Genomic DNA, 13263 nt, shown 5'->3' with positions numbered 1-13263 from the left:
ATTTACCTGATCAAACATTTGTGTTGAATATGGTGCAATTTTAATTTCTACTATTTAATATAGCAGTCATTGAATATATTATACATCTTGTAATTTTACAATTTTGGAATAAAATGTATGCAAAAATATTTTTCAAAACTTTTTTTGGATCTAATAAGATATGCTTTAAATGTATTATATTTAAATTCCTTCAAATATATGATAGACTTCTAGATAGGCCTTATATTCTTTTTGTTCCCTGTCCCTTTCCCTAAAAGCTGTTCCCTGGTGTTCATGTCAGGTCTCAGTAATATGATGTAACACTTGGGTAAGAAAATACAAACAAGAATCCCTGCACTGGAAGAGATTATCCCAAAGACCTCCACAGCGACTGTGTTTTTCCCCTGGGTGCTCAGATAGCCAGGAATAAAGGACAGCCAGACACTCAGAAACACGAGCATGCTAAATGTAATCCATTTGGCTTCATTGAAGCTGTCAGGCAACTTGCGAGCAAGGAAGGCCACCAGGAAACTGACACATGCCAAGAGTCCCATGTATCCCAGCATGCACCAGAACGCAACATCTGAGCATTCATTGCACTGCCATAAGATAATGTCAGTCTTCAGTTTCATGTTCTTCTCTGGGAAGGGAGGGCAGATCAGCAGCCAGGTGACACAGATGAGGACCTGAATAAATGTACAAGCAGAAACTGTAACAATGGGGACCCGGGGTCCCACCCACCCTCTCAAGTTACTGTTGGGTTTGGTGGCATTAAATGCAATGACTACCATAATGGTCTTGGCCAACACACAAGAGACACAGAGGACAAATATGGTGCCAAAGGCAGGTTGACGAAGCAAGCAGGTTATTTGCTGAGGATCCCCAATGAAGAGCAGGGAACAGAGAAAACTCAGCATCAACGCTCCTAGAAGTAAGAAGGAGAGTTCCCGGTTATTGGCTTTGGCGATGGGTGTATCTCGGTACTCGATGAAAACCCACAATATAGCAGCTGTAATGATGGAGCAGGAAATAGCAACAACAGCCAAAATGATTCCCATGACTTCTTGATAGGAGAGGTACTCTATTCTCTTTGGGACACATTCGCTTCTTCTCTCATTGGGCCACTGATCGCTTGCACATTGCGAACAGATAGCTGAATCTAGAAATCAGAAAATCAGAAATTCATGCAGTATAGCAAGAGGACTGACCACTATCTTGATGAGAAGCAACAGGAAATGTTTCTATACTAACCAGTTACAGATGATATTGTTATCTTTCTATTCCACCAGCTCATATATTTGAAAGTATTGATTTTTTTTAACTTATTTGCAAATTATAGATTGCAGTGAAGACATCAGTCATCTGATTGGGTAAAGTCATAAAAATGTATTGATTATCTTGGCTATGGCAACCAAGGATCTTCTACTAGCTATGCAGAAGGAGTTATTCAAATTACTTCAGTAGTGGCATATTCTAGTCGGAGCCTAGTGATCATCAGGTTCGTTCCTGGCATTTCTGCAGCTGTTAAGAATATTACTGTAGAATGATTAGCTTGTTAGCTGTAAATTCCCCTTTTGTACCTTCTCCAGCAGGCATGATAATAACAGACACATTGTCTGAAAAACTCTCTAAGCTTAAGGAATCCATGCCCTTACCTGGGTGCCATTAAGAGTGTCATGTGTCCTTCCTAGTTCTGACTAAATTTTTTTACTCTTTTTTTTAAGACTAGAGGCTTTATCCCCTGCATGGATCAGGAATCTTTGTTAGTCAATGTAACTCTAGTCCCGTTTGAATGACGTGGTTCATTCCAGCACCGCAGAGCATGGATTCATTTGTGAAGTGTTAACGGCAGCAATTATCTGTATTTCAAATAGTCTTATTTTCAGTTACATGGAATTCAATAAATACAGTAATCTTGCACTGTATACCTACTACGTTAGAAATCTCCCCCTCTGCACATGGGATGCAGTCAAAGCAGCAGAGGGGCTGCCCCTGCTGAGCCGCCTTCCTGTACCCGGGGCCACAGCTTTCGCTGCACACGGAGCGCGGTACCTGGGAGTGGATGGGGAAAGAAAGAGAAGGAAATCTTTTTAGAGATGTAATCTATTTTGAAAAGAGCATAATTGAAGACTTCTAGGAAGGAAGGAGGAGCAGCAGTTGGAAGCCACTGGCACCTGCTTTTTCTGTGGGTAGATGTTTGCCGGAGAAGTACAACTAAGATTTGAAAATGTTATTTACGTTGCTTGTTTTCTCTTCTCCAGCCTAAGCTCACCCTCAAGAATGCCTCCGCTCTATTGTGGTGCTAAACTATATTGAAAAGAGTAGACAATAGACGGTTGTCTGGGTTACAAAACGTAGCAGATAATATACTGATGAGATGATGAGTAAGAAGAGATTGAAGAAAACAATGGGGGGGGGAGGCTGCATGTCTTGCTCAAGACACAATAGTATTTGGATTCAGTTCTTGTTTGTGGATATATTGGGTTTTTACCTCTGTGCGTTGAGTATTCCATCGGATGGCGCTCATGTTGATGGACAACTCTTGACCTTTGGGTGCTCTAGTGTCAAAGCTTCCAACCTTCACAGATTGGATGCTTCCATCAGGATTTAGTTGCCAGTTGACAATGTCATAGACAGCAGGAGGGTCGCCATTGTTGTCAAAGTACATCTCTTCCCCCATCTTGTTCACAAAGTGCACCTTTTTCATGTAGTGTAGGAGCTGGGGACGAAAAATGTTTGTTATCATAGTTCTGCCAATGGTGTAGGAAAGCAATGGAGCAAATACTCATTTTGCTCATTTCAACATTGTATAATTAATGCACCTTAAAGACCCTGGGCCAGAAGTTCTTGAAACTGTAGTTCTCTCCTTATTTATGGAAGAGGCTTTCAGCAAGGCAGCTTCCTCAGTCACCTGTCATACCAGTATGTCTCAGCTCTGTTCTGGAGGGCTCTGTTCAAGGGCTCAGATGTGTAGGGAACTAAGGCTGAGCAAGCTTTTTGTCTGTGGGCTTTGCACCAATTCTGAAAATCAAAGTATGAGTCTTTTTCCCTTTAAAACATACTGCAGGTACAAATTATGTGTAGCCGCTTTTCCTGCAGGTAGAATTTTGCTGGAAACGTAAGCACATAGATTTAGAAATGCCATCTATAAGCATACTTTTCCACCCCATAACCTAAATATGTCCTCGGGAATGAGTGGGTATATGGGAAAATGTTTTGTTTTGCTTTTTTTTCATTTCTACTCTGTTGTGTTTATTACACTTCATTTTACCCCGCATTACTTTGAATGGTGTGCACTGTTTAAACACCTGCACTAATTTGCAGAGGTTTCTGAGCAGGAATGGCAGACCGAAAGACAATGGTGCACGACTATTTTGCTTTTGCAGCATATTGAGGACAAGTTGCAGAAGAGAGACACTGATTTTCTTTGAATCCACAACAGTGGCTGAGGTGGGAGTTTGGGGGGGGCCTATGTTGCAGATGTTAACTTGTGGATTGATGCCACCTTATGGCTGATTGCTATATCTCTCTGTTTTCTACTTCCTGTCTCTGTTACTCTAACATTGTATGTTGTTTGCTGGGTAATACAATACAACATGGCACCCATTCACTAGCAGTTTAGTTTGTCTTTATTTCTACATATGAAACATGGTGTCAGCAGTATCTGAGTCTGCATCACTTCCATATATCAGAGGTAGAGATCTTCTTGAAGAAATGCTCAGCCACTATGCAAACAACAGGATACAAATGATTTGTGAAATTCATATTAAATAATATACCAGAATCCTGTCAACTGGATTCTGACACAACATGTAATGTCATGCATCCGAATATCAAGATGAGGTTGGCATTGAGGGCACAAGAACAACCAAGCAGCCTTAAACTGAAGCTATATTCAGAGAAGCTCATCACATCCTTTGTTCATGCGAAGTGTCATATACATGGACGTAATCATAAGCTAGAATTTCAGATAGTGATAGCCAACCAGACACCACTGCTGTCTACTTCGAGATATGAGTGCCTTGGGCTGATTCAGTTCACCATGCCTGCAAAGCTAAACCACATAGAATACCAGTGCACCAAACCATTGTTGAGACAACTGCGGATCAAGGCATATGATGACATGTTTCATGGACCAGTGGAGTCTATTCCAGAAGTCCATTATGAGCTCAATCCCAGTATTTCACTAATCCAATATGCTCCATGCGATATACCAGTAGCCATAAAGCCTGAGGTAAAAGCACAGCTGGACAGGCATAATGTTGATGGTCATCTTGGACCACTGACTGAATCAACTGACTGGGTAAACAACATGGCTGTAGAAAGAAAGCCAGAGAAGTTGAGGATTTATATTGATCCAATGTTTCTAAACCTAGCACTGAGGAGATGTCATTATATGTCAACGCTTGAAGATGCCTTATATTAACTGCTTAAGGCTTGAGTGTTTATGCTTGTTGATGCATGGGAGCCATTCCTGCACTGGCTCATTGTGATGAGAAAAGCTGTCTCATCACAATGTTCTGAACTCCTTGGGGTGAAAACGATGGCTCAGACTACCATTTGGAGTCCCAGTGGCACCAAGGTGTATCCACAGAATTAGTGTGAACTGTTAGCAGGGCTCAGTGGTATCATTGTAACATTTATTTATTTATTTATTTATTTATTTATAACATAGTATTATAGTAATGATAGCAGAAAGAGACCAATAGATCCATGCAGTCTGCCCAGCAAGTTTGTTATGGTAGTAACTTCAGGACTCTGCAGGTTACCCCCCTATTTTTGTTAAGGGTAGTAACTGTCGTTCCATGCAGATTACCCCCAAGCCTTATGTTGAGGGTAGTAATATCAACACCAAGCAACTATCAAACCCATAACAAAATTACTTCTAGCAACATTTTTATAGGATAAGCAGCTTCTTCATAATTCAGACACTGCTGCTTGAATGTGCTTTGCTTTTGGGCTTGGCCATAGAAGCAGCCCTGTGCTTTTTTCATAACTTCTGTATAATCAGTACTCCAAATTAACATGGATAAAACACTTTTTGCCTGCATAAATTGCTTTGAAACTTGTCCTCCTCATACAAACATTACACTTACTGTTGTTTCTTACCTGCCATGGTTTGAAATTCCTTATGTCAGCGCACGTGTGATTGATGAAGGGCCCTTCCCCTGGCACACAGGAAAACATGTCTCGAAGGCCATGGGCTACAGAGTAAACTGCATTGTAGACATTGTAGCTGGTGCTCATGTCAAATTCACGTGGAATTTTACCATTAAACTCCTTCAGCTTCTCAGCTCCCGTGCACATGGTCATGGGTGTGCTGAAGTCCATGTTGGTCAAGTTGTTCTCTGAGTCAGGCCATTGGCACCTGAAGATCTCCTTCCATAATGGTTTGATAAATATGTCGTGTGAAGATGTGGAAGGATGAAGTTTGAGAAGAACCTCTTTGAACCCTGGCATCTCAACTTCATGAACTGCAACTCCAAGGGTGCCACTCATAATATCAGTGTATTCTCGTTTTAAGAAGTAGAAGCTGCTTGACCAACTATGAGAGGTGATCCATATCTTGCCAGTAATGTTTGCTCTGGATAGTTCCTCTACAACAGGTATGAAATAAGCGACTGAAGAATAAACTAGTATGATTTTGGCAGATGATCTCTTGACCACCTCAAAGATGAGCTTGAGATTCTTGGCTGTGGAAACTGTAGGGAATGTTTCATGAAAGGCAATGCAGACATCTAGTTTCAAGAGTTCCACCTTCAAGATCTGAGATCCAAGAGTTCCATAGCTAGTTGGACTAGATAGCAGTCCTACCCATGCCCAGCCAAAGCGAACCACCATCTGAGCCAATCCCAGGGCCTGAATGTCATCATTGGGAAGCATCCGGAAAAAGGATGGAAATTGAAACTTGTCACTCAATACTGCACTCGTTGAGAAATAACTTATCTGAAAGAGCAGAAGGTTCAGTGAAGGGCAAACATTTCTACAGATTTTCTACAAAAGAAGCAGGCTGAGAACTTTACAATATTCCAATATTATTTAGATTAACATCATCATCATCATCACATAGGTGTCATTGTACTGTTTTATGTTAATCATGGGTAAAAGCATCAAGAGCTTGAACCTGGGAAACTGAAGGAATTAATCGTTTTGAAGGAACTGTCTGTTGTTGGGCTAACTCAGTGAGTTTTTAAACAGTATCAAGCAGGTTGTATTTTATCTATTCTCTGCATTTGATAAAACTAGTCTTGAGAATAACATCAAGGGGACAACTTTTGTTACTTTTTCATTGGTCTACAAGTTCTTGTAGAAGTCTTGGCCTTCACAATCACCATTATTACCATAGCACTTACCTTGTTGCAGATTTCAGATAAGAAGACCATATCTTACCTGGGCATATCTGTAAAGTCCCAGGACCCTCGCAATAGAAATAGAGATCGTGGAACTGCGTTCTCCAATGATGGCTGCCAATGAAGCCTGGCTATGGCATCGGTAGTTTAAGATGGGCTTCTTCTGCCCTGTCAGCATCCATATAGTGCCCTTCAGAGCTCTAGTGGTAAAGAAGCAGGTGTCATAGATCTGGAAGCCCAGGCTAATGTTGGGAAGGAGGGTTTGGTCTTGGTTAATTTCGTTAATGGAGAGCACCAATGCTTGCACCCAGCTATATGCCTTAGTGTCTAATCTGAGAAGCAAAGAGAATTCCAAATTCAGATGGTATTTCCAATGATGTAAGGGTAATAATCATATTTGGCTGTCTCAAGCTGTTATGTATTTTTGCTATGACTTCCAGATTATATCTGCCTAGCTTTTAGGCTTTCTATTTGTTGTCATCTAGCAAACTGCATTCTGAGCTTTCTCTTCTCAATTCCTTTAAGTCTCTGGCTATAGTAATGCAGCTCAGTCAGTTGCTTGTGACCCTAACTTTTATGTTTCATAGCATTATAGAAGTAAACAGAACTTAGTAGTAGCAGATCTTTGACTGCTTTCTAAAGATCAAACTCATTGCTTAATGCTTATGACATCATTAAATGAAGACCAGGTGAGGGTCTGATGATGCAATGAAAGCAAAATATAAAAAAGGAAAAGATTCATTTTACACAGAAAAGCAAGTGACTGGGCCAAACAATGTGGTTTATAGGCAGCAAACCGAAGCAGGTGTGAGCTGAGAGTCACAAAGTAGAGATACAGACAGGAAGGTGGCACTCTCAGGGAGTCAGGGTGCTGAGACACACAAGACACAAGGAGAGCGTTACAGAGCAGACATACACACACAGACACACATACACACACACACGCACAAATCGCCCTCAGGATGTTACAGAGCAGAGGCACACACACACACACAATCAGTATCTACGGGGAATCACAGAGCAGAAACAAACAAAAATCTGTTCCACTCAAAGATCATTCTTACACAGCCAGGTGACTTTTAGACTAGTGCAGGAGACTTAAAGTGAACATGAAAAGCAGGCATCTTACGTATCGCAGAGATCGGGCTGTCCAGTGATCTGATTGTCTTGGTTCAACCAGTTGATGTGCACTGGAATTAATCCTCCAATCAGGATGTCCCCGTCCTGCGCGAAGCCCACCTCTTTCTGGTTCTGGAGAGTGCAGCCCGGGGACAGGGAGAAGGCACTGTAGAGAGGAGGGGGCATCGCCAAAAAAATCATCAGTCCAAGAAGTGCCATGATGCAGTCTGGCACGTGGGGAGCAGGCTGAGGAAATAGTAATAATCAGCGGAAACACCCGGGACAATCACAAGGGCTCAGTAGTTCATAGGAAAATTTCTTACAGCCTTCTTATGTGCAAAATCTGCCACGTGGTAACAGATCACTTCAACATTTGTTGTATTTAAGGACTGTTCTTCGGCGGATCATGCCCAGCTTGCAATGGACAGAACCAATAAAAATTTAAGTTTCATTAATCTTCTCTCCCCTGCCAACAAAAAAAAAAACAAAACATTTTGAGGCATTTGGTGAAACCTGAATCTCTCTCTTCCTTTCATATTTGGGAAACTTCGCTGGTATAACAATTTGTATACGCGATGGTAATGTTAATACCTGAAGTCTCTGACTCTTTTTGTCATGGCTGGAATATCAAAAGTTAATAAAGAAAATGCAAACCGGTGATTTCACAGAATGAAAATTCAAGATCTCATACATCAATATATTTAATTTTATTATATTTAATAGGCATTCATAAAACATGGTAAAAGAAAATCATGAAGGGCTATACCTGCCTTATTTTAATGAACTCCCACTGAAAATGTATCCATAGCCCAGAATATCATCCCGTTTCTTCTAAACAGGAGTTTTTTCGTTTTTTTTCTTTATTTTTCTCTTCATTCAACATTATATTAAATCGGTCATTATTCAACATCCAAGTCAGCACCCGACCTCGCTCTGTTTCGGCGCGCACATCATATGCGTAGACATCAAACAGCCCTGCAGTTGTTTGCAAGATGAAATGGAATTGCATCTCCAGAAAGATGAGTGATGGTTCACATTTCTGAGATGTACTGTTGAATGAACGCTATATTTTGATATGAAAAAATTCTGTTCTTTTGGGCAATGATTAAATGTTCTGAGCGGTACAGTATAGCCTTTCAGGATGTTTACCTTATTTTATCATTGCCCATGTAAATTGGTTTTGTTTCAGTATTTCCATCTCTTTACAGTATTTTTTGTGTGATGCAAGAGGGGATATTTTAGTTTATAAGTGATAGATTATCTTAGATCTTAGATAGATTATCTTAGATAAGAAATTTGCTTGTAAAATAAACATATCATTTAGAAACCAGACCTATCCTCTGGGATTTAGACACCAAGAGATGCTCAAAAATTGATTGAGGGACATGAGTTTTGGAACTTTTAAGGCCCCAAAATAAAGGTTTAAACTCTCCAGCAAATACTGTTGCCTTTTGCCTACTGACCAGTGTTTATCCTTCATCACAATGCACCAGTCCAATGTACCCCTACGCTGACTAGCCTGTAATATAATTTAAAGTCAGGGGTTGCCAAGCTGCTCTCCTTTTTACATCCTTCCAAAATGTTTCTTGCCATCCCCTTCCAGGTATGCATGCTAATACTTCTTTCTATTCAGCTCCCTAAAGAAACTCTCAGGCTATTGAGGGGAAGCATGGTGAAAAGAAAGTTTATTCTAGGGAGAATGTTCATTTTAATAGATGCGATCCTTCCCAACTGGGAAATCTGCACAGGCAGCCAAGTTCTTATTAAGTCTTGTTTTATCTTAGATAAAAGTGGGGTAATGATTAAAGGGGGAAAAAACTTGCTAAATTTTGAATTGCCTGCTGGTAATCAGTTTGCTCATTGGTGTCAAGAGCCCCATAAGAGTTGCCCCTCTCTTTTTAATGATTACCTTTATCTGCTGGGGGAAAGAATCAGAGTCTTTAGATTAAAAGTTTGTATAGATGCAGTTGACATTTAAAGCTTGGCACCATCAGAACAATCCTGGGGGAAAGCATTATATGATCTGGACGATGTGATGAATATGGTTTCAGGACTCGACGAGTTTAAGTTACTTACCCATGAATGTCGATATATAAAAGTAATTAATAAATAAATAAATAAATACTTAAAACTGAATACAGAAATTTTGTGAGATGGGTCTTCACATTGGCCGGAGACTTCTGCTAATATTAAATTTGGGGGATACTTCTGTATTCCTTTCTTCAGAAGTGAAAAGTTCAGGTGTCGTTTTGGATTCATTATTATCTTTTGAAGCCCAAATAAATTCAGTGACTTCAAAAGTCTTTACTGGATTGTGTTTAGTGAAGCAGCTGTGACCATTTTTGCAGTTCTGTTGGCACAGGAAGATTAATGAATTGCGATTTGTTTCGGGCTTCCCGAGAAGTCAATGGCAAGATTACAGCTCTTACAGAATGCAGCAGCCAGAGTAGCCACTGGTGTTAGCTGTTGAAAGAAAGCTACTCCTTTATTTGCTCTTCATTAGGTGCGAGTTAAATTTAACATTTTTGCCTTTTAGAGCTGTGATAGGAGTCTTGAGCCTTCCACCGCCCTAAATGGATAAAATTTAATAGAGATGCTGTCTCAATATATTCCCTCACAAAATTTTTATTCTACTCAATCCTTGCCTTCTTGTCCAAGATAGTGGGAAAAAATGGTGTAGCTCCAGCTCTTGGACTTCCTAGAAGAATACATCATTCTACACTGTCACCAGTCTGGCTTCAGAAAACGCCATAGTTTGGAATCTGTCCTCTTAGCTATCACCAACCATATCCACCTACATGCAGACCAAGGTGATGACACATTCCTTCTCCTCTTAGATCTTTCGGCTGCCTTTGATACTATCGATCACCAACTCCTGATCCAACACTGAAGGGACATTGGCATCGAAGGCAGACTCCTTAAATGGTTTTCAGTCATTCCTGTCTAACATGACCCTTATACTTCACCAGGCAGACACGAAAAATATTTGTGTTATTGTGAGTCCCTTTAGTGTGCTTATAGTTGAAATCATCAGTCAATAAATCTTTAACAAGTCAATTGCATCAGAGAAGTGAGTCCAAAACTATTTTAAAAGCATTTTTTTTCTTGCATTTAAAATTAACTTAAGTTGCAAACAAAACACTGTGCTTATCTCAAATGATTGAAAGTCCCGGAGTCAGGAACAACTTCAGAATTTCAAATGCAGGAACATCCAATACTGCCCTTTATACGGTCTTTCTTCCACCCGACATTGCAATGTTTCAGAAAGGATTTCCTTCCTCAGGGGCATGCTAAATCAATGCGTTCCCATCTAGAGTAACGGTGTGCTTATAGTTGTAATCATTGGATATAGCGCTGAGGCACAGGAGCATCCCCCAGCCCTGCCCATTTTGATAGCCTCGGCGCCAGAAGCACAGGCGGCAGGTAAGGGAAGACCTTGCTCCTGGCTGGGGATTCCAGGGTTCATGGGAGGGTTGGGAGATTCTGTGCTGACATTGCTGGTGAGTAAGTAGGGAGCCTTGTTAAAAAAAAAGTGGAGAAAGAAGGGGTGGTGGGCTGATCTGTAAACCACCCCCCCCCCCCCCAACAACATTGTTTTAAAATTCTTCGGAGGGGATTGGAAGGGGATGGGAGATGCTCGGCCCCTGCAGGTTATGAAATATTGGCGGGGGCTATTGTGCTGCAGGCACACAGCAGACATTTTTTCTTTTGAAGGTCTGGTTAAGTCTTGAGTTATCCAGCTACCCAAGACAGATAACTATGGATCTCCTCTGAGGCAGGCCAGCTGGATGCAGGCGACAATTGGCTTAAGTTAGCCAGATAACCTAGGCCTGCCCCGGAACACCCCCACAAAACGCCTCTATTTTATCTGAATAATGACTTATCCGGCTAAATTCCAGCTGGACAAGTAGCCCAATATTCGAAAACTTGCCATTTTGCCCAGTAACTTGTGAGTTATCTGGCTCTGAATATTGATCACAATGAAAACAGTAGAAGGCAAAGAATGTAAGAAGTCTTACTGAGTATAAAAGGACTGAAAAGCCCAGGAGCTAGGTCACCTTCATGACTAAAACTTGACAATTCTAGAAAAAAAACCCAAATCTAGATACCGTCTTCACTCAGCAGTACACCTTGGTGTAAAATGGTAGCATCACTGAGTGAGATTATCTTTGTACTGCATGGCAGGGTCACCTCTAGAAAGAACGCTTCCCCGGCTTTAGATGCAGCGTTCACTCACCAGTACTCCTGCATATGAAACAAAGAGCCAAGAAGCAAGATGGTTGATATTTTGTGGAACGTAATGGGTTCTACTGCTTTGAAATTGAAATAACTCGAACCGGGCAGACTTGACACCGAGATCACAAACAACACGCAGACCCTCTCAAGACCTCATTTTCGTACAATGACTTAAAAAATGAGCAGCTTTTTGCTCATTCTGGCATTATCCCATGTAATTGGCAGAGAAGAGAGGCAGAGTCTGACTCCCTCCTGGGCTCCAGCAAGAAGACGAGAGAGGCAGAGTGCGACTGCCTTCTGGTACCCAGAAGAGAGGCACTGGCTCCTAGCACCGCAGCTGAAGAAAGAGACAGTGTGGCCTGGATTAGACACAACTCACAGTTTATGTAGCAAACCTGCCATAGTAATCCAGAACTAATATCTGGAACTGAAAGAACTACAATCTGGCCTACGAAAAGATAGCAATGCAAATATTGCAATGCACCCTAAAACACCAATACACCTTCTACTGGGAAGAGCAACTCGGAAAACAGAACAAGTGGGACTGCTATAGATCCCTACATAGAAAATACAGGCTAGCAGATACCTCATCTCAGTCACAAATGCAGAAAACAGACAGACCTCACCAAATAACAGGATATATGATCACAGACTAGAAACAGAAAGTTGCAAACAAAAGGTAAACTGGAAACCCCAGAAAACCGGGCTCTGCCTGCAGAGCAAGATAATGCATTCGCCCTGTGCTGTACAAACTACAAAGATGTCGGAGACTCAATTCCCAAATCTGACAAAGAAAATGCAAAACTTCCCATAGAATAATGAGCAAGGAAAACTATGATCCTGGGAGAAAGAGGAGAAGCAGCAGCTAGAGCTGCACAATGTGTGGGATCCTGCCACCGGGCCAGATGTGAAACCTGACCAGGGACAACATAGACCAGCACCAAAGCCTGAGACCTGTCCCTCACGCTGTACTTCCTGTAACCTGTACTTTCGTTTGACTTGTTACCGTTTTCCCCTTCTTTTTCTCACCTTTTACTGTAATCATTCCGTGCGTTACTTTGGCAACCCGGGTAAAATTGTCCTGCCGATAAAGTTATTGACTCTGACTGGCTCCTGGCACCCAGTAGAGGAGAGAGGCAGAGTGTGGCCGACCTGACTCCAGGTACACAGCAGAAGGAGGAAGCAGAGTGTGACCGCTACCTGGCGGAGGAGGGAGGCAGAGCGTGGCCGACCTGACTCCAGGTACACAGCAGAAGAAAGAAGCAGAGTGTGACTGCTACCTGGCGGAGGAGGGAGGCAGAGCGTGGCCGACCTGACTCCAGGTACACAGCAGAAGAAAGAAGCAGAGTGTGACCGCTACCTGGCGGAGGAGGGAGGCAGAGCGTGGCCGACTTGTGCGGTGCGGGTACTTGACATTGTCAGATGTAAATGTGCTGTTGAAGCCCGCCTTACCCAGCCAACTGCACAAACAGCAGATGTGCGGCTGCTTCTGCCACTCACAATTTATGGCTACTAGTTTTCAAACATGAGCAAGACGTGTTACTCCAGAGTCCAGAGGGACAGCGGCCGTGTCAGTCTG

At 41.9% G+C, this 13263-nt stretch overlaps 1 protein-coding gene across 1 annotated transcript; it reads right to left on the bottom strand.

Moving 5' to 3' along the window:
* Positions 1–209: 209 nt before the first annotated feature.
* LOC115077420 (vomeronasal type-2 receptor 26-like) lies at positions 210–2659 on the bottom strand. Its single transcript, XM_029579708.1, has 3 exons — positions 2471–2659; positions 1908–2031; positions 210–1138 (listed from the first exon to the last, which is right to left on the bottom strand). Exons 1-3 carry the CDS (start codon positions 2657–2659, stop codon positions 210–212), a joined length of 1242 nt encoding a protein of 413 aa, XP_029435568.1.
* Positions 2660–13263: the final 10604 nt, after the last annotated feature.

This window comes from Rhinatrema bivittatum, chromosome 16 (assembly GCF_901001135.1).
Source record: "Rhinatrema bivittatum chromosome 16, aRhiBiv1.1, whole genome shotgun sequence".
Lineage (NCBI taxonomy): Eukaryota > Metazoa > Chordata > Amphibia > Gymnophiona > Rhinatrematidae > Rhinatrema > Rhinatrema bivittatum.
This window is presented reverse-complemented; position numbering and strand designations above follow the sequence as displayed.